Here is a 27,013-nt window from a genome sequence, read left to right on the forward strand (position 1 = left end):
GATTTCGTGCCAAAGTTATCTATTCATCCTTTATGGTCAGTGGTCACTAAGAAGTTACGAGTACACTTCCTGTAATGATGGGTTTGATGTTCTCTAACTAACAATATATTTTGTCGTGCATAAATTTACAGAATATAATAACATTTATAAAGTTATTTAAAGGGAAGTTATATTTTAATAATATACAACAATCTCTTTTCCTTCATGTGTAAATAAATAAATAATTCAAGTTAAAGATATTTTGTAAACGATACTCTTTTAATTGGGTTGCAATCGATATTTACTTTGAACTCTCGATCCAGCGACCAATACAATTTTACCACTTTCATATGTAGCTATTATATTTTTGAAGTAATTTCCATGGACATTCAATGCATCGATGGGTAATTTATTCAGTTCAAATTTTTGAATAGAGTTGATGATCAAAATAGAGTTTTCTTTTAGACCCCTCTATAGTCTAGCATAGTGGCCTCTCTTACCACATCTTGTGCATTCGACACTTTTTGCAAAGCAAACTTTCCCATTCTTATGAGAAAATTGGAAACCACACTGTCTACACAATCTTTCTTGGCTCTTGTTCCACAATCTCCTACAGCTTTGACTTCTTCGATATATATTGAATCCACATGACTTTGTATTTGCGTTAACACCCTTTGATACTAAATCATTTAGACTATTTTGATTATTCTTTGCCGTATCTACTATTCTCCATTAATATATACTTCACATATTTTATTTGCATCATCAAATAATCTTAATTGTGCTTCTCTATACTTCTGGACTCCAGTCAATTTGTTAGACGTCATTCTTGAATGTTCTTTCAAATAGAAGCTATATACTTGTATCTCAGGTCTAACGATGATTAGATCCACCTTGTATATTGATATTCGTAACCAAAGTTTTATATTATGACAATTATTATTTAATACTGTTTGTATCATACAATAAATTATAACTAACATTAATACATTTTCTAGGTAATATTATTTTGATTAAATAGTACTAAGTAAAGCTATATTTTGGTAAAGGAAAGCTTTTATATGTAGTAAATTTTCAGATAAGTTGTAATGTTAAAAAAATCATAGTTGAGATATCTTATAAGTATGTTCGAAATTACCCATACGCCATCAAGTATAATTTATGAATAAAAGTTTGTTTATGTCCGTAAGAAAACAGAGGAAGCAGATGGTTGAACTTGTATTTGCGGGCGCGCTTGCGCGAAACACGATTCCCATAACGCTAAGGTTGCTAATTTTGGTAAGGATACAAAAGTGTGCGAGGAGAAGGGAAGAAATACTTATGGTATAATTGATTAAAATAATAAAGATCTTCCCCTATCAAGAACATTATCAATTCCCGCCTTTATTATTCAATATTAATATAATATTAGATACAGATAGTCGATAGAGAACTGAATAAAATGCCTAAAATAACGTCGCCTTCTGTCTTGATTTCTTGAAATGGAAGCCCAGGTATTTGGAAATACTAACCGGAGGGGAAACAGTTGGCTTGTAGGATTTGTCGATATAAATGTGCCTTTAGTCCACCGTCTAGAATTAAAATCCCCTCATTATCCTAATCTCATATCAAGAGCAGGAATACTTATTGTTTGTAGTATACCCTTATCAATTGTTAATCATCCTACGTTCAAAAAATTTATGGAAAAATACACGGGTAAGCCCGTCCCTTTCTGAGGAACTGTCATGAAATTAATGGAGGATGTTGCTAATGATATCATCTCTAAAATCAAAGAAAAAGTTGAAGGGAAGGATATTTTGTTGCTGTCAATGAGACAAAAGATAATCAGGAGCGATAATAACTGCTTTATTGATTGGTCCTTTGGACGGTTATTTCTTGGGTCGTCCATATCTCATCAACGTAATAGACATTAAAAGTGCAAATGCCAAGAACATAATCAATTAATTGTTAATGACGAATATGAATTTGAAGAGTTGTCCATTATTCATAATAATTGCAATCAAATTTCTGGGGTCATCACAGCTTTAGAAGGAAGATTACCCTTACTTGTCAGTATTACCATCGTTGAAATGCTACGAAATGAAATTAAGCTAGAGCAATTTCGATCTAAATTGACCAATTTCTTAACAGAAAATCCAGCTTACAATGAATTGTGAGACCTAGAATGTGTTGAAGATTCAATTGATAGAAATATCCCCATCGTAAATTATGAAGTTGAGAGAATTTTCAACATGGTTAGAGTCATCCACACCAAATTACAATCAAAGTTATCAGTAAAAAGTATAAAATATTTAATAAATTCGAAATGGAACTCTGAATTTTTTTACCATCCAACAGTAAGCATTCATTTTTTTAAAATCTAATGATAAAATATTATTCTATTTTAGCTAAAAATATCAAGATTTGTGATACAAAACTCATTAAATGGCAAAACTAACTTTTTAAATGGTCACAACAACAGGGTAGTAGCTTTGTTGTTCGCAACTAGTTTGTCTGACACTAGTTTCTTCACTTAAAGACTTGGGTATCATCATTAGGCATTATTACATAGTCAATACATATTACTTTTTTATCACTTAAGGATTAGCTATGGTTCATAAGCTCCAAGAAATGGTGTTCAGAAAACTCATAAAAGGCAAAAACAACTACTTAAATGGTCAACAACGGGGGTAGTTGCATTGAGTGTCGCATTATAATTAGCATTTGTGTGTATCCTTCATGATAATACAGGTGTGCGCGTCTAAAACTGAACACTCCTTTAAATTTTACGCCATGCACATATTCGTGATTTTATTGAGTTGAAACCGGTTTGTACTTCGAGGCAAGGGTCTTGACTAGTTATAAACAAAACTACAGCAGAAGCTAAATAGCAACAGTGAAACAATAGCTGATAATATGGAGAGACGTCGAGTCGCAATTTTGCAACTTTCCGCGCGGGGAAAAACTCCCACTGAAATTGCCAAGGTTCTGAACTGCAGCCAGACCACCGATGGGTAACATATGGGTGTTGTAGCCAAAGGGACTCCTGAGGTGACCACGAGATCTAAGTCAAGCCCTCGAAGGTCGAACGAAATGGTTGCTGCCGTGAAAAAGTCTGTCGAGGACAAGAGAGGGAAGGTCACCGTCAACGGCCTCTCCAGGGAATTCAACGTCAGCTGAAGGACCATGGACCGGTTAGTTAAGAAAGATCTTGGCTTTAAGTTCTACAAGAGAACCCGTTGTCAAGCCCTCAAGCTTTTAGACAAGAAAAACGACTCGCAAGGTAGAAGATTCTTCTTAAGAAAAAGCAAGCCAATGTCGTCGTTTTGTTCAGTGATGAGACGCCCTTCAGCCATGCGAGATGGTGGCCAACGACACCGGATTTTATCTGGCGGAGTCTCTCGGTGCCAGGGATGATGACGTGGTACATGTGGGTAAGGAACGGCACTTCGCCAACCTCCAGGTCATGGCTGTTGTTGCGTCCGACGGTCAGAAATGTGATCTCATCTATTTAACATTTAACATAAATGTATGATGGTTTATTTTTTAGTATGTAATTTAAACCTTCTTTTTTAAACTTGGAACTCCAAATGTATTTCAAAATACTCTACTTTGTCGTTTCATTAGTTATTATTCTGAGAATATGGTTCATAATGAATTATAATTTCATGGAGTCTGACGTTTTCAAATCTACTGTAACGGATAAAAAATATCTAAGTAAATTATACGTAATATATCTTAAATAAACATTTTGCTAATAAATACTTTCGTTATACCCTCAAAAATCATAATAAGGCAGGCAGCCCCTTCTCCTTGCACGCGTTTTTCTTTACAGGACTATCAACTTTAATAATGCTAACAGACTGACCGTCGTTATTTTTACTTTCTCTTTACAACATATACTTTTTTAAATTTATACTCACTTCAATTTGGACAATATTCCCATCTATATGCATTAATAATGTAAATGTCTAATGACAAATATAATGCTGGGATATAATAAAGAGAGATAACAATTTGAAATAAACTTATTTTTATGGAGAAAAAAAAGTATTTATTAGATTTAAATACCCGAATTTATACCTATATATATAAAAGAGACCTGTTTTTATTATATTTAGAGGCCTATCTTTTTGATATAGGTATATATTCGACTATTTAAATATAACAAATGGGTCCTTTTTTTAATTTATGAAGATACGTAAATGTTTGACAAATGGCCTTTTCAACTTATTTTATGACTTATAACTTATAAGTAGAGATTGTAATGAAAAAAAAAAAAGTTTAAAGTTAGAACAGATAAACGTTTGTTGTTCGTGCTCTTTTTCTCATTATTCAATGGGGCGTCGTTTTAACTCCCCCCTCTGAAAAAGCAAAAGCATTATTGCCTATCTTTGGTATAAATACTTTTAAAAATTAATAATTAATAAATATATATGACATGAAGTATAATTTTAAAAATGTCTCTACACTAAAGTTATTTTAAATGTTGAAAGTGCTTTGGCTTTATAGCAATAATTCAAATTCTACCAACAAAATAAAATTTCAGGCAGCTGATAATAACAAGGGTATTATTTCAGTAGAACTATATGTCTCACTCCCACCTTCACATGACACCATTTCTTTCCTTACAAACATGTTAACTCTAGTTATGAGTTGTGTCATTCTCATTGACCATTTTAGTCTACTGCTCCGTGGAAGATGCCTAAGGGTAGAAAAATATTTCAGCCGCAAGAAAAAAATGTTTATATACTAAAAGCGCAAGGAAACCCCCAACAGGCTTAATATTCATATTAATATTATTATACTATAAAGTGCGACAGGGAAATTTTCCGTGTCATTAAAATTATTTTTTTTTACTCTAACTAAGGTTTCAGGTGACATCTCGGCCAATGTTCAAATACATGTGCCATTTTTCTTGCACATTGTTCTAATTTGGTCAAAATTAGACAAAAAAGGAGTGAACAGGAATAAAAAAGGCAAAGGGTTTCGGATCTTCTCGACGCAGATGTTGATCCAAAAAGAATTTCATAAATCGTCAGTGTGACCGTGAGGACGGTCTGGAACATCTGGTTTGCCAAGGTGAATGAGAAAGGAGTTAAAAGGAAGGCAGGAAGTGGAGGAAATGGTTTGAAGCGAAATGAAACATTACTCAAGTCCCTGGAAGCCAAGATGAAGGAAGATCCAACAGTATCAATGTGCTGCTTGGCTGACGAGTTCAACGTGGACGAGATCACCATCAGGAGGCAGTTCATGATGACCTTGCATTAAGAGCTTTCCCAGGACTCTAAGACATCACCGAAAGGATGTAGCTCTTAAGGCACTTTCTTATTCAGAACTTAAAAATCTCTATTTCTTTTTTTATTTGGTAAATTTATATACTGCCAGTTTATATTCATTAAATGTAAATTAGGATTTTACATAGGCCCTTATTCTCAATAATTAAGTTAATTAGCTTGAGCCCTTTTTTATTATAAATAAAATATTAAACTATAATTAAATTAACCTCTAGCTTATGAAACCCCTCATTCAAAACACACAATCCTAATAACTCTCATTTAATAAATGATTTTTGAAGTGGCAGAGAAAATGCATTAGCTTTAAGCGCTAAATAGGACTATGACGATCTTCTCAGTTGACCAGGTTTTGAACCGCAAAAACAAAAAATTTATAGCAGAATCATGTGAGGAATCCAAGGCATCTTCAGGAGAAAACATCCGGTCCAAAAAATGTGTTTGGGAGTTGTGGGCTCTGATGGGAAGAAAATGGATCCTTTCTTCTTTAAGCCCAATGAGAAAATCTGGATGAGGCCTACTATAAGGTCATGAGGTGGAAAGTCTTGCCCTGGCTGTAGGCTAACTATCCTGAGAACAACCTTGTGTGGGCCCAAGACGGAACCTCAGCAATACGGCCTGGAAGACACAGAAATTATTAAAGGAGCGCTTTGCTGACTTCTGGGACAAGACCTTCTATCCTCGAGCAGACCTAATCTCAATCCCCTCCACTTCAGTGTGTGGAACGTCTTAGAGCCATAGCCCAACATGTCTGCCGATTATATTATGGCAAACCTGCGTCAATTTTTACCTCGTGTAGACCTGGGATGGAGGCTGGAGACGGCCATATTGAATAATTTTTGCCACGATGGATTGCTAAAAAAAAATTTAATAACATTTTTCATTATACTTTTCTAATAAAAAGTTATTAAGTTTTTGGTTTTGCTTCTTAATCGAAGAAAATTTCCCTGTCGCACTCTGTTGTTTAGTGTGCCTTCGCTGCATCGCTGAATAGAGAAGAATAGAAACAGAGAATGAAGGTAGAATAAAAGAGACAGAGAGAAGAGGGAGAAAGAGACTGAGGGCAAGTGAAGAGACAGAGCGAAGGAGATATATATAGAAAGAAAGAAGGAAAATGAGGTTTTACTTTGGTTAAACATAGCCTCTTAATGTCTTCAAAGAACCAAAAAAATATTATAGAACATGCTTGGATATTTTATAAGTCAACTTGCTAAATGTCAGCCTGATCTGTTCGACCATTTTGATTCCATGTGTGATAACACCAAAAAACAGACTTATAAATATGTTTAAGATGAACGTATATCGAGCTATAGTAAATACAAAAATATTCTGGAGGAATATAGTTTTGATAATTATCTTCCACTCGTTTGTGACAGCTTGCAGCAGCTCAGTCTTTACAGAGTTTCTATGAATTTTCTTTGACAACTACAACTTGAGAGAAAACCCTCTCTGCATTGCTTATAAGAAGACAGATATCACTACTCAACAAACATTTTCGTTTTTGTGGCCCTCAGAGAGAAACATTTTATATACTATAAATAAACCTTAATGGCTTAATAAGTTATGAGTACTTTTCATCTTTAGAGCGCTTACTAATAAAAACAAACAAAATTCATTTTAACTTATATTTCATTCAAATATTTAATATATCATGAAAATGTACATGAATTGTATTAATATACATAAGAGAACAATGACAATACCAAAAGCAAAGACAAACAGTCCCCACATCCACTCGCCTACAATACTTTATTAACACGACTACATCATTATTACTTGGATCAAAATAGGTTTATATGATTGACATCATATAATACATATATAAAGTGCATCCGATGACTTGTTTTCCTATATTCATAGAGATAAACCTTATAAATATATTATTATAATTTTGCACAGCGTTACTTCGCTAACACAGAAATACTCCATGTATTTTGTTGTCAGCTACCGATTCCGTATTCTCGTTTGATACGTCATGGGCCATTTTAAACTTTGAGCTTCAAATATATTTCAAATACTCTACTTTGTCGTTTCATTAGCTATTATTCTCAGAATAAGGTTCATAATAAATTACAATTTCATGGAGTGTGACGTTTTCAAATCTACTGTAACGGATAAAAAACGTCGAAGTCAATTATACGTAGTATATCTTCATTAAACATTTTGCTAATAAATACATTCGTTATACCCTCAAAAATCATAATAAAGCAGGCAGATGATAATCACATCAGTATTTTAAACATTGATACCATATGTCTTTTTTTGCCCCCTTCTCCTTGCAAGCGTTTTTCTCTACAATATTATCAACTATAGTCATGGCTATTTCATAATTTATTCTTTTTTATAAATAAAAAAAGTAATTAGTTATTCTATACTTATGCTCCATTTCCAAAAGAACAGGAATACAATTTCTTGTAGAATCCTCGTTGTTTATAATCATATATATTGGCCATGTCGTTAATTCTATCAAGAAACTTAGGCTATTTCCTCATAAAAACAATGTAATACCAACGAGGAAGGCTAAAAAACCATCAGACATTTTATATATGGTTAGAATACATTATTATAAAATGTTGTATAATATTTTCGAATCAAGAGGGATCATGGAAAAATTATTTGGTTTGAGTACCCCGAGACAAGTGTTTTCTGCTACAATGGATATAAGTATCAAAGAACAAGATAATTTAACTTGGACAGTAGAATCAAAATATGAAAACGGTCACTATTTCAACAATTTCTTGGATATTATATCCTACAAAATGTTTAACTTGTTTGCGAAAAATCAGAAATTAACAGCAAAGAAAATAATCTTAAAAAAATATATATGCCAAAAAAATGAAAAAGCTACAATAAAATTAACATTAAATATTTATTGAGTTCCTTATACGTATGAAATAAAAATATTGAAATCATATTGTAAAATAACTGACTAATTATATAAGTATGTTTTAAAATGGGCCTGTATTTAGAAGTACACATAATGAATATATATATTTGTTTTGTATGTAACATGAATATTATTCTTTAATTGAATAGGTCTGTAAAACAATAAATGTCTTTTTTAAATAATATTAAGGTCATAATCCTCACACAAATCCTTAAATGGAGGAAACAATTATTATGCAGTTGGGATTTTATCGAACATCCCTTTAGTTCATCATCCATCAGTATCACATTAAGGTCAATAATTAATTCATGAATAGATTATTTCTTCGTGCGTCAGTCCATGGTTACTAAAGAGGAATACTCTGAGGGTTGAAATTTTTTACGATTATCATCTAAAATATTAAATGGGGATGAGAGTCAGTCGAACGTCATTTAGGAGGAGTCCTTCACAATTAAAGAAGCAAACAGAGATAAGGAGATGGATTCCTCTTGACAAACGAACTTGTTCATGAATCCATGAGATAGATTCACATATAAAAAAATCGATAAGACCAATAATTAATTAGATTATTACCTATAAGCCTTTATCAAATCAAACAGTTTTCCTTGCCACATAGATATACTAAAGATGATTGTTTATGACAACCTATGTATTTTCTGAAAAGAAGTGCACTCTCCATCTATATAGTGCTCCCTGACTTGGTATTGATGCTCTAACACGTCGTTACCTTTATTGTATCTAAAAAAAGATAAAAAGTAAGCACTTGCTGTAGCAAGAGCTTACTTTTTATCCTTAAATACAACCTTAATTGGATGTCTAACAAATTGTTAGGAGTGAAATGCTTCTATTTGTTCATTTAATCCTTCCAATTATTTACTGTATCTTGCTTCAGAAGATGCCCAATTATGATTTCCCCTATTGCAAAATTCAGGAGTGTGTTTCGGGTACAAAGATTAATGGAACTATATCTTTTTTAGTATGCTTATTTTCAATAGGTTTTAACATATAGAAAGACAGGATTTCTTATCCGATAGTTTTTCTTCAAAGACCTTATTCAAAAATGTAATGAGTTCACACTTGAATTCTAGTAGGTGTCTTATCCTTCCTATAGATATATTTTATCCATAGCCTCTAAAGATTTCGGAGTGTCAGTTCCATTCCTGCGTCTTACTACACAGTATTAATCAGAGTGGGAAAAAAATTCTTATACTGCAAATCCACAACAATTCTCATGTCCTGACCAAGTCCTTGAATATTTTGATCTAGTCCTCAGATTTCATTCAAGCTTAGTTCAAGTCCATAATGGGATATGGGGTCCATAGTCTTAAGGCTGTTCTTGAGTCCACATTATACTAAGTTTAGAATCAAAGTCGAGTCGCAAGACTTAGCTATGAAGTCCAAGTCAAGTCTCGAGTCTTTGATCGTGAGATTGTCTTTAATACATTTATTATTATAATAACAATTAATTATTAATTAGTAAAGATGTCTTTGAGACTATCTTAGAGACATTGAGGGAAGTCAAATTTTGTAGTAAGCCCCCTTTTACAAGGTGACTGTGTATTAATATTATATATATAACTATAAGGTGTCTTGATCAGATAACTTGCAACGCAGACCGGTTGACGTTAGGTGACAACTTTTTTGATCACATCACAACGGAGACAAGTTCAATATTACTCACTCAGATGAACATGATATTTATTATATTCAAGATATAAAAAAAATTAAGATTTTATTGTTAGTTTATCTTTTTCAAATGAGCATTTCATACTTAGTGCATAATATCCACTTATTCTTAATATATGATTGATTTCTTCACTTTATTGTTGGTTATATTTATTTGAAAATGTTTGTATCTATTTTGACCTATTTTTTTATTCAATACAACTTTTAATCTTTTTTTTTAAATAATTTTAGTAGTGTAATTGTCGGAGGGTAAAAATTTACATCAATAGAATTGTCTTATAAGAAAATACAATAGTATTATATGATGTATTAATATAATTAGTTTTATAAATTTGAATTTCCTCCTCAATTGACTCCGCTGTGACATCATCAAAATAGTAAGAACAATTGTAAACAAAAGCAAAGAAATTTCTTATCGACATACCTTAAATATAGTCACCTTGCCATTTTTGTATGAGTATGCCCTACACGTAGTTATCTTTAATGTATCACGCAGCCTTTGCTCCAAAAAGAAACCGAAATAAGGCCCGAAATCATTTGGTAGTTAGTCAAATTAGTCAATCATACCACTGCTATTCATATCTTATGTACTCGCAGACTATCACTGTCATATTATTTCTTCAGCATTTTGAAAAACAATTACATATTATTAGAATCTACATTGTAATTTATTCGATACTTTATTATAATATTACTTAGTAATATTTTATTAAAAGAGTAGTTATGATCAGGTATTATATCATTTCTATAAAGAAATTGGCAAAATAATAAAATGGTCGATATATATATTATATAAACGATCAAATTGTACTCTTGTTTTTTTGGAACCTGAGCATATGTATAGAATAAGTTATTCACTATACATTAATAACTTATTACTTTGTGTATTTATGAAAAAGAATAAATTATTAAATAGCCATGACGAATCAAGGAAGAAGAGGGAATCGATAGCTGACAAGAAAATATTGAGGTTTTTTTTGTGTGTTAGCGAGATGACGCTAGATTATCCACCAAAAACTCAATGTTAGCTAGTTAACATTTTTTTCGTGGATTAGCTGTCGCGCCCTCAATTTTCCTACTTTACCTTTTTCTAGATTCGACTTGTTTTGATTTTGTGTTAATAGTCATAGAATAATAAACAGAAAACAAATAATATTAATACCCAACTGATTACGTATCTAAAAATGGGTAATTGAGGAATATGAGCAAACAATCATCTAGAATGGATGAAGAAGAAGACTTGGAATGGCTTCACTCCCTTTTGGAGTCAGTTCAATTGGATCGATTTTTCAGCGTTATCCGAGATGAACTACAAATAACGAGGATGTCACATCTGGACTTTGTCACTCCAGAAGATTTTGATAAGGTTTGGGATAAAAAAAAATGCTACTAAGTCATCCTATTTTACAAATCCCATTTGTTTAGATCGGAATGGCGCGTCCCGCCTCCAGACGTTTAATGGAATCCATTAAAAAGAAACGGAGAAAAATGTTGATTTCCAAATTTATTCCAGGATCCCGAAGTTTTGGTGCCCTATCCTCCTCCGGCGCGACCGGCGGTGGCGCCTCCTCCTCGTTGTCAAATAGTACTCGTGTAAAAGGAGATGGAGCCTTCTCTCCAACTCAGGAAGGTGCCTCCCAATCCTTTCCCTCTTCCTGTATTATACAAGATAAGGATATTTCACTTCAAGGAGAACTCGGTAATGGGTCCTTTGGTGTTGTAAGAAGAGGGGAATGGAGTACACCATCCGGTAAAATCCTACCGATTGCGGCAAAGGTTCTCAAAAAGGACACAGGCACTCCATCCTCTGTTTATGAAGACTTCATTAAAGAAGTCCTTAGTATGTTGGATCTTGAACATGAAAACCTTATCCGTCTTTATGGTATCGTACTTAAACAACCCCTCATGATGATTGTAGAGCTTGCTCCACTAGGATCTCTCATTGACTATCTACATAAACAATGTGAACGAATCCCCATAACGAATATTTGGGACTTTGCAATACAAATTGCAAACGGAATGACTTACTTAGAGTCAAAAAGATTCATTCACAGAGATCTTGCTTGTAGAAATGTGCTACTTGCTACATCTAGTCGGATTAAAATCGGGGATTTTGGATTAATGCGAGCTTTAACGCAAAAAGATGATTTTTATGTAATGACGGAGCGGAATAAAGTTCCTTTTCCTTGGTGTGCACCTGAATCTCTCAAAAATAGACTATTTTCTCACGCATCGGATACTTGGATGTTTGCTGTAACTTTATGGGAAATGTTTTCATTTGGTCAAGAACCATGGTTGGGACTCAATGGTACTCAAATTTTAAGGAAAATTGACGTGGAGGGCGAAAGACTTGGACAACCATATGCTTGCCCCAACTATATTTATCGTTTATTATTAGAGTGTTGGGCTAAAGTTCCAACAGATCGTCCAAATTTCGAATCTCTTAAAGATTTACTAACAGAAAGCTGCCCCCCTATTATGAAGGCTATTGCTAAATTCTCAGAAGAGGGAAAACTCAAAGTTGAATGTGGGGATCCTGTCATCATCATTGATAGCAACTCTGAGCATTATTGGTGGAAAGGACAATGTCTTCGTACTTTTAATATTGGTTACTTCCCTCGTAAAATAATGATTCATACGTCTGAAAGTAAAAAGTCAAAGGATATTTCTTGGCCTTTAAAAAAATCTTTTATTCACACTGGTCATGGCTCTCATCAAGGCAAAACATGGGGGAAACCAGATTTCATTGATCCTATTTATCTAAAAAATCCAAAATCACCTCCAGATAAAACGAGTCCTATAAAGACGAATTCCACTCCTCTTTCTGCTACCCTACGCTTGAGTAATAGGCTATCAAGTAGGAAATTCGAACCTTCCATGCCCAGTCCAACGGAGGATAAGCAATCATTTACTCCTCCTCAGTCAAATACGACTTCTCCTGTTAAAATCCATCATGTTAAGGAAGATTCTTTGATTGATTTGGAAGAGCAGTCATATCAAAGACCTAGTCAACCCGAGCCTGACTTTCCTCGTTATATCAATGATACAGCAGCAATAAACAATGGTATACATTTTAGATGTAGTTCCATATTAGATGAACCGATTGACATTCCTGAAATACCGAATAAAAACATTAGAGTTACGTATGCTAATGTTGAGGAGGAAGAGGAGCACGATTTAATAGAGGTTGATACGGAAACTCCTAATGCGATATCTCCTCCTCCACCGCCACCTCGTATTGATGAAACTGTTGTATTAGATAATTCGTTTGACTCCCTTCCTCCTGGTTGTACCTATCATGAACCTCCTGGAAATGATGAAGATGATCCTTTTGATACATCCAGAATTATTATTCACGAAGAATCTCAAACTGAAAATGGGGCAACCGAACCATCCATCATTCATCGACTTATGACGTCAGAAGAAAATAAAGAGGATCCTATCTTGGTTCCACCATATACTCCTAAGCTTCCTAATTCTCCCTTTTCCCCTCCAGCATTCAATCCTGATGATATTGTGTTAGAAAGTAATGAAGCCATTGCTGGTCTTGAATCTCCCCTTCCAGCTCCAGCATCGAATGTATTACATCTCAACAACATGAAACAAAATACAATGGCTAAAAGTGAAAGCGGTGGAGCATTTGGATGGTTGAGCAATACAATGCACGAAATGATCGGTAAAAATACAAATCCGAATGTTTTTCAATTTCCTCCTCCAGAGAATCATCCTCGATCCATATCCCCTCAAGTCAATTCTGTGCCCATTTCCACTTCTATGTATAAAAATCAGCCAGCTCGTAATCCTTATTACCAACATATTGATTTCCAATTAGCTAAGCCTGAACCCATTCATATTCCACACTCCCTGAATCAACTACAAGAACGTAGCGTTCCAAGGACAAATCATTCCAACAATATTGTTTCAGGACAGGCGTTTAACTTCCCACCCGATCTGGATTTGAGAAATAAACAAGAAAGTTATGGATGTGGTGGCAATGGAGCTATAATAACGCATCAACAAAGATTAAAAGTAAAGTTACTGTGAAAAAAGTTTTGTAATTAATAATAATGATTTTTTCCCGCTGTTATTACAATTAGGAGAATCAAATATCTGTTCACAACTCCCCTTCCAAGAGTGAGAGACAAAAATCCAATCAGTCGATTTTAAAACCGGAGAAAGTTCCTTTCCATCAGTACGTCCCTCCCCTTAATGGTAGCATGAAAGAGCAATTATCAGTATTAGCAAATAAACCCGAAGAATTTGGAAAAAATGGCACTGTGGAAGCTGCAGAAAAAGAATTTATTCGCGAGTTGGAACTGAGCTTAGGGTTGACATACATTCCCTCACCCCCGTCTAATGCTAGTAGTAGTTCTAATTATCAGCAAAATACTCTTAAGGTAGCTCTTCCTGAGGAAAGAGCTGCTAGTTCCAAAAATACAGCTACTGTTAAACCGTTCGTGAGTCCTAATTGTCGCTCACCCTCTAACAGTATTGGGGATGTGGCCGCTGTTAAAGACTCGTGGAAGTCTCTTAACCTCGGCAACAAATCCAATAATAGTAGTATTGAGCACAATAATATGATTTATCTTCCTCCACCTCCTTCCAGCGGAGCAGTTCCTCGACGATCTTCTAATAGCCAATTAGAAATGAATAAAATCGTTCAGGTAATGAATCATGAATATCTCCTTCCCCACTTGATATTCTATTATAAAGATATTTTTTTACTTTTAAAGGTGAGTAAATTCGTTCCTGGAATAAGTGCAAGTCAAGTGAGATCCTCTTTGGAGGCAGTCAACTGGGATGTTTCCATTGCAGTTAAGAATTTGAAAATTGATAAGCTATATCGTATAGGGATTGCAGATAAACCACGCTGTGAAAAAGTACTTAAATCTGTCAATTGGAATCTGGAACACGCTGCGGCAAATCTTATTGAAAACTAAAGTAATCATAATAGCTTTGACCACGTTTTATTTAAATACTTGTATATGCATGTCACCACGCACAAAAGCTATTTTTAGTATTTGTACTATGTTTTAGTTAGGTACATATTTGAATTTTTAGGCATTAAATATAATCTTTATCTTAAAAGGGATTAGTGTTTCTCAATCAATTCATACAAAGCGTCTGCTGTAGTCCTTGCCCCTTCTATCCACTCACACTGATCCATTAAAAAACTCGGAATACCTGATTCTCCATACCAGGCACCTGCTATAGCTCCTGTCATTGATGCAATAGTGTCCGTGTCCCCACCAAAACTTATTGCAGTCATAAGGGCACGCTGAAAGGGACTATCAATGTCGTCAAAAGGAGTCGTAGAGTCTTTAGTTTTAAGAAAACTAAAAATAGATGTAGGAACAGACTTAAGTGCAGATATATCGTTCCCCAAATCTATGGGTATATCTTCAACGCTATCCTTGAGCTTAGATTCTATCAGCTTGATTTGAGATGCAAAGGTTTCATCGTTTTCTCCACTACTATTGTCCGTATCGACCATATCTTTACTTAATTCAAGTAGACTGTTAAGGAAATGTAGATCGTGCCTAAGTGCGAGCCTTACAGCCATACATTGAATCAGTGCACCATTCACTCCTTCGTTATGAAAATGCGTTAATTTTGATACAGTTTCAACGTACTGCAGCATTTTCTTGTCCGAAAGATGATAACTGTATAGAGCAATGGGATGCACACGCATTGAGGCTCCATTCCCATAGGATCCTAAGCCATTAAACTGTTTGGAGGCAGGTAAAAAGGGGATTTCCGCATTAGACTCCTTGAGAGCCTTAAACACCGAGACAACCCCTGATCCATATCCTCTTAAGGGTTCTTTGAAATAAGATTGATAAAACCGCGTAGCAATGGTGCGAGCACTTGGAAAAGATCCATCTTTGGATTCAATGAGGGCTTGGGCCAACTCCCTTGCCATGGCAGTATCATCTGTATAACGCTTCAGTCTCTCTCCTTCTTCATTATACTCGAATTCTTTCCTCACCCTTTCCTCACTAATACCATTCCAATACTTGCACTCCACTGGAGAGCCCATGGCATCCCCTATCACTGCCCCAATCATGCATCCTCGAAATCCGTCTCGTACTGACTTTCTCATTCCTTACTAGATCAAAGAGAGATAAGACATTGATTTAATACTAATAGCCATTGATTATTTGTAGATTAACTTTTAACTATAGAAATACAAACGAAAATAGATACTTTGTCATTACTTATTTAATATTTTATCGTAATTTCAAATTTGTTACCCATCCGCCCACAAACAAAAACAGTTTATAAAACTGAGGTGTGAGGGAGTTTTGCTTAAAGCATTAAACCAAGTAGCGAAACGCGCCCGTTAGTCTGAGGAGAAAGAATGGTGCAGTGTCATATTTTTATTCAAAAGATGTCGCTTTTCATTTTCCTGCCACTGAGCCTCACCCATATAAATTAACCTTCAATTAAGTTCTTAATTTGGTAAAGCTTAAATTACTTGAATTTAAATATAGTAATATGGATGATCATTATCTACGAAACCTCCGAAATTCACCTTTTTCACTCTTGTAATGCTTTGGACCTCAGGTAATGTCATTAATTAGATGCTTGAGAATCGTAAAAAGTAAATAAGTATATTTTTGAACAGCAGCAAGTCGCCAAGAGTCCTTATTTCTTCACCAAATCACGAGACGGAGAAGTATTTACTAAATTACTTCAATTTCGTCATATGGGACTCTGAGACAGTAAGTGTTTTTCCCTTTTAGTGGTGGAGGATGCTAGATATGTATTCCCCTCCTTGACGAAGGACTTTGGTCAGAGGAAGATGAAAAACACCAAACTGAATCCTCATCCATTGGAATGACCCTTCTGACTCCAAGATTACTAGCACAATAGTTTTCCTAATTTCATAATACGAGGGATTTACCTAAGAACATACTATTTACTACAATATCTTTATAATCAAGCACGCTGAGGTTTCCGAGGAAGAGTTATCAGTATCAGCATAAGCATACGGAAATGTGGGGATATATTATATTATTATATAATATAGGAGTTGATTTAGCTTTTCTGTTATAAAAAAAATCTCGTCTTCCTGTATTTCTTGTCCAAATCCGTGTATAATATCAATATAACTTTAAATACTTAATATTTCATCTTGATTTATTTTGACTTCAAAAAGTAAAAAAGACTTCAGCACATGAACCAAAGTAATTCATTACCTTCAAATTTGATATTCAAATTTTGAATATAAATTAACTCATGTGATCAAATTGAATCCAATGATTGAACAGCCAATAAAATCATTCTATAAACGGTTTTTAATAAGCTATATAAGATTTAAATGGATAGTGTAAAGTTATTTTAAATTTATTGACTTCAGAAATGAGTTTAATAGCTTTTGATTTTTTTCTCTATTCTTTGATAATACAATTTTTTAAAGATATAATATATTTGCAACTTCTTGTTGGTTGTGTTTGATAATTAATAGTAAGTTAGTAGTAAATATTTTATTTTTGAATTTTTACTATCATTATTTATAACAAGACATAATTACTGCATAGTTTATATTTATGAACAAAAATTGAGCTTCATTTTCAAACTAAATAACTGAAATTCCTTTTTGAACGCAATTCAAATCCAGTTTTTCATTCAGTTAAGATAAAGACAAAATACTATCATCATGGTATAAGAGTTTCAGACATAGGATACAATTTATTAATTATTTTCCCCCGTTGTGCTTCTATCAATAAAACTACAACTATCAAATCATGAAATTAATTAATTATTATTAAGTAGCCTATATTATTTTTTAAATTGAAAAGTATAGTTGTAATTGTGAATCTTGTCTACATATGTTAAAAACAACAGAAAGGGAATCCTACGATGACAAAATCACTAGAATTATAAAAATTGCAGATTACACTGAGATATCCTCGTTTATTGTTTACATAAAGTATTTTAAAATGTTATTTTACCAATAGAAAATGCCATTACAAATTGAAATCAGTCTTTATATACATCTGAACAGAAAAATGTTGCTCTTAAATTTAAAGAATTAAGTAATTTCATAATCAAAGACTGACCAAATATCCCATTGTCACTCATTAAAAGATAAAGTAATGAATATAATCATAAGATTAAGATTAGTAATATTTGCAAAGACTTTAAAAAAAAAGAACAAGAAATTAGAAATTACGTTAAAGATAATGGTCAACATAGTTCTAAAAGTATGGCAACGAGATTGGCTGTTAATAAAATGAAATGAACAAATAATTATTTTTATTAAGTTACGTTCGATCTAGTTATTCCAAATGTTAGAATGTAGCGAACTTTAAGACTTATGGAATCAATGTTTGCCTTAAGTACGAAGAATTAGGATGCACTGCCCATTCTAGAGGCGGGGTCTGTTGGACGTTCGTAAGACCTTTTATAACTATGTACAGGGGTCTGATTGAACTAGAGAAAAAGACATCATATCTCTCATCAATAAAGTTAGCTCGTTGCCTATGGAGCTGAGAGAGGTCAAGAATTTGTTTGCTTCGTCACACCAAGACAGAAGCTCGAAAAGAGAATATCTCTCCAAGACACATAGACAAAAAAATGTCTTAGTGGCGCCATGTCCGTTGGTGGCTTCTGATTCGGGTAAAAACTACAGTCCCAACATCGAAAATAAGTCCGGAGAATATAGTTATGCATGTTTTAATTTTCTGTATCATATTACAATAATCGTGAAACACTCATGGCGTGAGATCCTAGGCTATTCTGTACTTAATATTAGTTATTATATAGTTTGGCTGAGAGTATAGGGTCATATATTATTATAACATAGGGGAGAGTGAGGATACATTTTACAAAAATTAATGATTTTTGTAAAATGTCATAAGTTTCACAATTTAAAAGATAATTCAACGCCCGGGCAACATGGCATAGGTAGTTGCCTGAGACAAATAATTCCAGAGTATTTTTGATGTAGTGCAATAATTAATAACCTTTTATTGGTGTTTTCGAAACCAACCAAAAGTAGGAGAAGACATCATACAAGGTAGGAGGATGCATGGTACAAGGTAGGATTGGAATGTTACAACAGAAGGAAACATGTAAAAACTGTAATTTATTATTTTCAAACATTTATTTAATTTTTATTACAGTTTGTCAGCATAAAGTAAATACTTATAATTACATATATAAGATAAAAAAATAAAACATTTACAGAAACAGAGCATAGTCAATAATAAAATTAAAAAAATATTATTTTTTTTACTATTTACTGGGATTGATAATTAAAGTATATCATGAAATTACATAAAAAACAAAATAGAATTAAATAGAATATATCTAAGTATATAGTACGAGTATATATAATAAAAATGTGGTGCAACAAGTCTCCTCTATAGTGTTAGAATCAGAATAAATGATGTGAACTGAATATTGAAACGACTAATATATTACAAGCATGTTAATTAATTGAGCATTATGCTAGACTATGATATTTAATAAAATATAATTAAAATCTCATGTTTTGTAATGGAAATATATGTCAATAAACACTTACCTAAAATGTTTACTTTTAGTGTCAAAAATTTCAATGTCGAAATTATCTTTAACCGTTAGCATTAGGCAACCCGAGTTTTATATTGATTTGATGAACAAAGGAATACATTCAATTGTATATGAACAAGGTTCTTTAGATAACTTTACATTTTAAAGTTATTGGTAGTGTAATATGGCTTTTTTGGAACATTCACAACCACGTTTATGGACTAACATCTTTTGGTTGGGTTGAATTAAAGATGAAGAGACCGCTTCAGTATCGTTATTGCACGTTGAGTAGTAAAACATAATTTATATTATTAAATTCCCCAATTCCTTCGTATCTCCTTAGATAAGTGAATTATGATCACCGTGTTTCCTTGAAGTGGTCTACTCGCTCCCATTCTCTGCCAAAATTCTTGATCTTTGTTTCCGGTATCAAGGTTTTCCATAGAATTTGATTAATGGTGTACTCAAAGTATCTCTTACAGACTATATATGAAACATATTATACCAGTAGCTCGTGATACATTTGATCGTATAATGTTTTAATATGTATATATTCATAATAAATCCAGTAAATACTGAATAGTGATGCATGATATATCCAAGTTAATAAAAACTTAAATGAAGACAGCATAAGTAGTAAACTAAAACCACCTAAGAAATAAATTAAAATTTACAAATGTCGATTTATTGATTAAATTATTTATTTATTATGATTGGAGTTTGATGGGTTGTAGATCTTGTACATAGTATGAGGGGTCATCATGAGACAATTCCCTCTGATGGCGATACATGTATAATGTGAGCATCTTTCCATCAAGGAATTTGATGAAACTGATCCAGTAATAATTTCTTTGAGTTCTAAGTTCGTCTTCAGTAAGGGATAATACTAATAAGTACATTATGAATGAGAAAGTTAATGAATTTGAAAATAAAACAAAAACTTAAGAGTAAATTATTTTTGTTACTCATAAAATGCGGCTCATTCTTACCACGAAACACTAAACGGTTTGAGGCATACTAATATTCAAGTTGAGCTCCTCAAAAAGGAAGTTAAGAGTTCTTATTAATCTTCATGAAGGTCCAAGTCAACCCTTGTTATCTTTCCCATTATACTCAACAATCCAATTTGCGTCTTCCGGACCTTTAATGAGCATATTCTACAATTAAAATCTATTCTACGTCATATCATACATTAAACGTACGAGTAAAGTGATTGAAGAGAAAACACAGATTAGTAACTATTGCTTCTCTGAACCTCTGATAATCAGACAAAAAAAATAAGAAATTGAATACTGGATAATTAAAAGGTAAGAATAAATCATGTTATTGCTTTACAAAGATTATATATTTTTTTATCTCAATAGGGGAAGTATATTGGATGTTTATCGGAAGTGGACTTAAGGATATTTTGGAAAAAATCTCCTTGTTATTATGGATATACAGGGTGTCCACGATAAATTGGAACTACTTTAAACTTCATCCAGATCCATAATGTGGATATTCGGGGTTAAATCATACTAATATAAAAGGTTGCGTGAACAATACACTATAACTTCCACCACAACTGTTTTGACAAAAAAACAATAGTCATCATGGAACAATCAAGGAGAGACGCCATCCTCGAATTGGCTCGCGCGGGACACAAGCCCTCTGCTATCTACAAGCTTCTTAACTATCCCAAGACCACGGTGTACCGGGTCTTCAATGCCTGGGAGGTTGAGGGGAAGGTCTGCCGCAAGGCCCACAACATGAGAAGTGACCGAATCCGCACTCCCCGCTTCCTTGAAGGCCTCCGGAAGTCCATCAAGGCTTCGCCGGGGACTTCCTTGTCCAGGTTGGCCAAGAACCGTGGAGTGAGCAAGCAGCTGGTCTCACAGGCTGTGAATGAGGACCTCGGATACAGGTCATACCGAAAGGCCAAACAACACATCTTCACGGAATCCATGAAGGCCACCAGGCTCACCAACGGTAAGCGTCTCCTCAATGACCTGAAGAGCCATGGAGGAAGAATCATCTTCTTCTCCGAAAAGATAAGAACTGGACTGTCGACAGAAGCTACAACGTCCAGAATGACAGGTGGCTTGCCAAGGAGAGAGAAGAGGTCCCTGCGGTCTTCACCACAAAGTTCCCGGCCTCCGTGATGACCCTGGGTGGCATCTGCAGCACCGGTGGGGTGATGCCTCCTTTTTTCTTCAATTTCCTTCAAAAGTTAAGAAGATATACGTAATTTAAACAAAATGTTCAGTTTCGGAAAGGTAATCCCCCCCCCCTCCGATCCAAAACCCAACTATGTCGCACTGTACATATAATTAATGAGATAGATCCTATATTGCTATGTAATATAAACATCGCCTGTTTAAAGGAAAGAGAGGAAGTTATTTATCTTTTCAATCAACCATTCAATATTGCTTCCTTAATCAGACTTTCAAAATAAAATCTGCCCCTTACAGAATAAAGCTTTTACATACATAATATAAGGAATTATAATAATTCACTACGTTTAATCCTAAGATATTACTTAACTAATTAAAATAAGTTAAGTATTATATTTGATTACAATACTAACAACTTGTATATTTATTCTACTTGCAACTCTTTTCCAAAAAGAGCTGAAACATATGTACACCTATTTAGGTACATAAAATTAGAAATAATATATAATGACTAATGGGTAAAAAAAAGTAAGTAACTTGATAAGGCCAAACAAGAAATAAAATTACATATCACATTGATAAACTAGGTCAAATGAAAATAATGAGCATATAAGTATGATATATAATTAACTAACTTGTCTTGTATTCTGTTGTGACCGAAGTTGAATGACTTAAAAACAATATATATTTATTATGTTACAAACATAACCTTAGCACCTTGATCCACTAAATAGTAAATATCACAAAAGGTGGGTAACCTATCTATGTTGCGTGTACACGTATAAGTCAAAAAAGGGAATAATTAGCTATAAATGATATCGGGAGTAGTGTTGATCTCACAAAAATATCATTTATATATATACACTTAGAGGTGTACACGCATGATAGATGTGGTAACTTGCCTTTAATCAATGCGTATTTAAAGACATGTATGCAAATAATATAAACTATTTAATTGAAAACTACATAAAAAATAAGTATCAACAAGTACTGAGGAGTAAAAATAGAATGGAGTAATAACATTCGAATATAAATGATTTATGGGATTCATACATTTTTCCTCATTTTTCTTCGGTGTCTTCTTGAAACTGTACGAGCAGTGTATTTTTATTCACAAAATCTCCTTGGGAATGAAATACCTTTTGAATAGTTCCCGTTTTATTGGCTTTGATCACATATTCCATTTTCATTGCAATCATTATCATAAGCGTATCCCCTACTTTTACGGAGTCACCTTTTTTCACATTGACTTTTTCGATTACACCTGGCATGGGTGCAACTGCATCACCTGCTCCAGAAGCACCAGCACTCAGCTGAGCTGTTATAAATTTAGGAACCTTCTTTTCAAAAGTAATTTTACCAATGTCCCGTGTGAATAATACAATTTCTTCATCATTAGCAATAAATCTTTGTTTTGATACGTGGCCATTAACACTGCAGATTATATGGGAGCAATTTCTACCTGGATGATGAGCGAGTTTAGCTTGGACTGAGTAACTGCTATCTTTTACTTTGATGTCAAATCTGTCAGCACCTTTAAACAGGACAGAGGCCTCAATTGGTTCTTTATTAACTGTAAATTGGTATACTTTAGAAAAACAATAATTGAGACGTGTTCCCATTTCAACACTGAATGGATCATTGTCAGCTAGTTTTTGAGATTCGGATAAAATAAGGGCTGTGACTGCTTCGCAAATATGTTCATGGTCAACGGTGATTTTGGGAAAGAGCTCAGAATAATGCCTTGGAATAAAATCAGTATCAACTTCGCCAGCGACGAATTGAGGATGAGCAGATAGATTCATGAGGAAGTTAATATTGGTCGTCAAACCTTCTATATTATACTCTGAGAGACACGAACGTAATTTAGTAAGAGCAGAGTCACGATCTGGTCCCCAAACGACTAATTTAGCAATCATTGGATCGTAATGGACGGACACTTCATCACCTTGTCTTATACCTGTTTCTATCCGAACGTTATCATCTGCTTTAGGATACGAAACATGATGCAAGGGACCTGCACCTGGCATAAAGTCTTGATCAGGATCTTCTGCATATATACGAGCTTCAAATGACCATCCATTAAGCTTAATATCATCTTGAGTTATTGGAAGAACCTGTCCAGCAGCTGCTTGTAACTGCCATTTAACGAGATCCGTGCCAGTGATCATTTCAGTGACTGGATGCTCAACTTGTAATCGAGTATTCATTTCCATAAAATAAAAATTGAAGTCCTTATCCATAATAAACTCTACTGTACCCGCACCGACATAATCGACAGCCCTTGCAGCTCGAACAGCAGCCTCTCCCAATTTACGACGTACTTCCCATGAAATGAAGGGACCAGGAGCTTCTTCAATAATCTTTTGATGTCTCCTTTGAACCGAGCAGTCTCTTTCAAAAAGGTACACATAGTTTCCATGCTGATCACCAAATACTTGTACTTCAACGTGCCTTGGATTCTGTACATACTTTTCCAGTAGCATTACTTCGTCTCCAAATGATTTTAGTCCCTCTGTTTTTGCAGAGTTCAACTGTTGCTCGAATTCATCTTCAGTCAAAGCAATCCTCATTCCTTTTCCTCCTCCACCTCGAACCGCTTTGATCATAATTGGATAACCAATCTTAGAAGCTTCTGATTTCAGTCTTTCAAACGACTGGTCCTCTCCATGATAGCCTCTGATATAACGGATAATGTCATGAATAAATACATAGTAATCACAACAATATTCTAAGGGATTTACCCGATGCAAGGAACATTCGCTTCAGTCATAATAATTTTGGAGGTAGATTTAATGCCCATGTCCCGAATGGCAGAAGCAGGAGGACCAACAAATATAATACCCTTCTTTTGACACAACTCAGCAAATTCAACATTTTCAGAGAGAAAGCCATAGCCTGGATGAATAGCTTGAGCTCCAGATTTTTGTGCAACCTAAAAAGTAAGAAGAATATTTTTTAATACATTCAATATTAAGAATAAATGAGTTACCTCAATGATTTTATCTTGAACTAAGTAACTCTGTTGAGAAGCTGGAGGACCAATATAATAGGCCTGATCTGCCATTTCAACATGCATGGAACCCTTATCTGCATCAGAATAGACGGCAACCGTCTCAATACCCATACTATTTGCTGTTCGCATAACACGGCAAGCAATTTCTCCACGATTTGCGATCAAAACCTAAAATAATTCAACCTTATTAGATTATTATTCAGTCTATCTGAAGAAAACTTACCTTGTTAATTATTGTAGTGGACATACTCCGATGTAAGGAGGATCTCAAGGATCCCATACCCAATAAAAGTTTGTTGGGAATCATAATTTCAAATTAGTTTCCTAGATTGTAAGCAATGACAATAGGTGGTAGAATGGTCAGCTGCCTGTTTCCATTAATAAAATGGAATTCCAATGCTGAATTGAAAGGTAGATTATTTTTTACCCTTACCTTGTAGTTGTTATGTAAGCAAAGATAAAGTGAATAAAAAGGTTTATTTTGATGGATCTTTAATAAGAAACTTCCGTTAGTATTATTTTTTTAATATACGTACCTAGTAACTTTATTTTGGAAAATATGTTCGTCGATTACATTTACTAATTTTTCAACAGAATTGATTAATATTTATAAATAATAGCATTGAATTGGAAATTTTTCTTGGTTGAGGAGGGGGTGAGGGGGGACCTTCATTTCATACGTATCTAATATGAATGAATAATTATGTTTCTTAAACATATACAAGTACGTTTTATCCAAGATACTTAGAGACTATGTATATTTCATTTTTTCTAAATAAAAGCCTCTGTCTAGGTCAAAACTATAAAGATAACAAAATAATTAAGAGGGGTCCTATTTTAAAGTTTACAATCTAAAGTTTTTTAAACTTTTAATTAATGTTAAGTTTCAGAAACGTACAACGACCTCAATAGTGTAAACACATAACTTGGAATAACTATTATGGTAGTTTTTTGCTTCATAGGGGCCCTTAATCTCTTACTCCAAATGACTTTTTAGAGATCCTAAAACATTTATTCCAGGTAATACTTTAGTAAATCCTATCCATATTCAGTCGGAGTGATACTTTTTATTTGACTCCGGCATATTACGATACATCCCTCATAAATTCGGAGGGCCAATGAATACCATTATCGAGAGGGCTTTAGTTCTTTCAGTTGCAATTTTATTTTATTTGCCTATTTTAATTTTTAAGTATCTTGGTTTTACTGTAATCAAATATAAATGTGCAGGGTTTTTTTTCTTTCCTTTTTTAAAATTTGAAATGAATTTCGAATTTTAGACAATAAATTCCGAATCTTCGTTTTTATTTAGAAAAGATTTATTCATTTATGAAAAATCTATCCTTCGAGGGGCTCCTATTATTTATAATTAAGTGTGGGTCAAGGTGACACCAATGCCCCTCTCCTAAAATTGACACTGGGCATGCATGTTTTATATCACATTGAAACTGCAATAATACAAGTTGAACTATAAATAACATTAATGCTTCGACTACATATTTTTTTCGTTTGTTTTTTCATGTCTTAATGAAATGGTTATTGATTTATATGAGTAGAGATGTCAAAATTGTCTAAAGTAAATTAAAATTTTAGTATCTCATATCTCTTTTTAAAAAATAATTCAACATTTTTTGATGGATTTTTAATCAGTAAACAATTAATTATAACTTCAATAACATGGAATATGTTTAATGTATTTTTAATTTAACCCAATTTTATACTGAAACATATATATTAATAGTAATATATATTACTATTACTATTTAAAGCTTTAAGATTAATTATTACCAGCGATGCATTAAATATGTCCTGCTAGTATGTCAAAATAAAGGAAACCAAAAATTTACGTGGTAATCCCGACAATTGGCTGGAATATTATTTGGGAGTAAAGAATAAAGAGGCGTCATGTATTGACTGTATCAATATTATATGTATTTCTATTAACCTTTGACTGTATATATAATATCAATCAATGATGTTTTTACTTATCTCTAATTCTGATTGGTTTAAATTTGTATTTACGCTATGTTCAACTTTTGCACAGTTCATTGAAATATTATACAAAATTGTTCATTTAATTAATTCATTCAATCGATATTATATTCCATTGACATTATATATTATTTATCATAATGATAATGGTGATTTATTGTGTCTTTAATTGCAACAATAAGTTTAAAACGCATAAAACTTACGGTTTTACTCATAGAAAAAAAAAAAAAAAAAACTTGTCCGTGGAAAAATTTAACCGTAAAAAAACTCTTACATTAAGGTATATAATAGTTTAGAATGTTAAACAATTACATCATAATAATGTTCACAGATTTGTTAAGAGGCCTGGCTGTTTTAAATTATTTATCATGTTATTCAAATTATATCCTTGGAAATACATAAATAACCATATTGAAGCCTAACACAATTATTATTTATCATAAACTGAAGTTAGTGATGGCAGATTAGTAAATCGTTAGTCACTGAATAATGGAGGAGCTCAACA

The 27,013-nt window shown here is 33.4% G+C and overlaps 3 protein-coding genes and 4 long non-coding RNA genes across 10 annotated transcripts; 4 read left to right on the forward strand and 3 right to left on the reverse strand.

The window, feature by feature from the left end:
- Positions 1–10,804: 10,804 nt before the first annotated feature.
- Positions 10,805–14,913, forward strand: Ack (activated Cdc42 kinase). Its single transcript, XM_040724210.2, has 4 exons — positions 10,805–11,191; positions 11,251–13,854; positions 13,923–14,489; positions 14,559–14,913. The coding sequence occupies exons 1-4, from the start codon at positions 11,027–11,029 to the stop codon at positions 14,763–14,765; spliced, it is 3,543 nt and encodes a 1,180-aa protein (XP_040580144.1). The 5' UTR covers positions 10,805–11,026; the 3' UTR covers positions 14,766–14,913.
- Positions 14,777–16,188, reverse strand: LOC121128619 (ADP-ribosylhydrolase ARH3). 4 transcript variants are annotated; one of them, XM_040724213.1, is made up of 2 exons: positions 16,080–16,188; positions 14,777–15,934 (listed from the first exon to the last, which is right to left on the reverse strand). In XM_040724213.1, the coding sequence occupies exon 2, from the start codon at positions 15,926–15,928 to the stop codon at positions 14,918–14,920; it is 1,011 nt and encodes a 336-aa protein (XP_040580147.1). In that variant the 5' UTR covers positions 15,929–15,934; positions 16,080–16,188; the 3' UTR covers positions 14,777–14,917. The 4 variants fall into 4 exon arrangements, with proteins under 4 accessions (XP_040580147.1, XP_040580145.1, XP_040580146.1 ...); XM_040724211.2 differs by having other exon boundaries at positions 16,044–16,178; XM_040724212.2 differs by having other exon boundaries at positions 15,999–16,117.
- A 51-nt stretch (positions 16,189–16,239) lies between these two features.
- LOC121128620 (uncharacterized) lies at positions 16,240–16,954 on the forward strand. Its single transcript, XR_011783284.1, has 3 exons — positions 16,240–16,392; positions 16,457–16,504; positions 16,572–16,954. It is a non-coding gene; the product is annotated as an uncharacterized lncRNA (long non-coding RNA).
- Positions 16,955–17,156: 202 nt separating this feature from the next.
- Positions 17,157–20,028, forward strand: LOC121128616 (uncharacterized). The gene is made up of 2 exons (XR_005868217.2): positions 17,157–19,630; positions 19,691–20,028. It is a non-coding gene; the product is annotated as an uncharacterized lncRNA (long non-coding RNA).
- LOC121128615 (uncharacterized) lies at positions 18,919–20,545 on the reverse strand. Its single transcript, XR_005868215.2, has 2 exons — positions 20,313–20,545; positions 18,919–20,233 (listed from the first exon to the last, which is right to left on the reverse strand). It is a non-coding gene; the product is annotated as an uncharacterized lncRNA (long non-coding RNA).
- LOC139906997 (uncharacterized) lies at positions 20,526–21,892 on the forward strand. The gene is made up of 2 exons (XR_011783285.1): positions 20,526–20,654; positions 20,712–21,892. It is a non-coding gene; the product is annotated as an uncharacterized lncRNA (long non-coding RNA).
- A 3-nt stretch (positions 21,893–21,895) lies between these two features.
- Mccc1 (Methylcrotonoyl-CoA carboxylase 1) lies at positions 21,896–24,982 on the reverse strand. Its single transcript, XM_040722966.2, has 4 exons — positions 24,740–24,982; positions 24,493–24,684; positions 24,245–24,435; positions 21,896–24,179 (listed from the first exon to the last, which is right to left on the reverse strand). The coding sequence occupies exons 1-4, from the start codon at positions 24,821–24,823 to the stop codon at positions 22,562–22,564; spliced, it is 2,085 nt and encodes a 694-aa protein (XP_040578900.1). The 5' UTR covers positions 24,824–24,982; the 3' UTR covers positions 21,896–22,561.
- Positions 24,983–27,013: the final 2,031 nt, after the last annotated feature.

The sequence above is a fragment of the Lepeophtheirus salmonis genome, chromosome 13, assembly GCF_016086655.4.
Source record: "Lepeophtheirus salmonis chromosome 13, UVic_Lsal_1.4, whole genome shotgun sequence".
In the NCBI taxonomy this organism is placed as follows: Eukaryota; Metazoa; Arthropoda; class Copepoda; order Siphonostomatoida; family Caligidae; genus Lepeophtheirus; species Lepeophtheirus salmonis.

Bases quoted from the DNA above. Each gene is read 5' to 3' on its own strand.
- Ack (XM_040724210.2), top strand. From the start codon at position 11,027: ATGAGCAAACAATCATCTAGAATGGATGAAGAAGAAGACTTGGAATGG. The intron at 11,192-11,250 runs GTTTGGGATAAA...CCATTTGTTTAG, and splicing joins CTCCAGAAGATTTTGATAAG to ATCGGAATGGCGCGTCCCGC. The intron at 14,490-14,558 runs GTAATGAATCAT...TTACTTTTAAAG, and splicing joins AAATGAATAAAATCGTTCAG to GTGAGTAAATTCGTTCCTGG.
- LOC121128619 (XM_040724213.1), bottom strand. From the start codon at position 15,928: ATGAGAAAGTCAGTACGAGACGGATTTCGAGGATGCATGATTGGGGCA.
- Mccc1 (XM_040722966.2), bottom strand. From the start codon at position 24,823: ATGATTCCCAACAAACTTTTATTGGGTATGGGATCCTTGAGATCCTCC. The intron at 24,436-24,492 runs GTAACTCATTTA...CTTACTTTTTAG, and splicing joins TTCAAGATAAAATCATTGAG to GTTGCACAAAAATCTGGAGC. The intron at 24,180-24,244 runs GTAAATCCCTTA...CCGTTATATCAG, and splicing joins GCGAATGTTCCTTGCATCGG to AGGCTATCATGGAGAGGACC.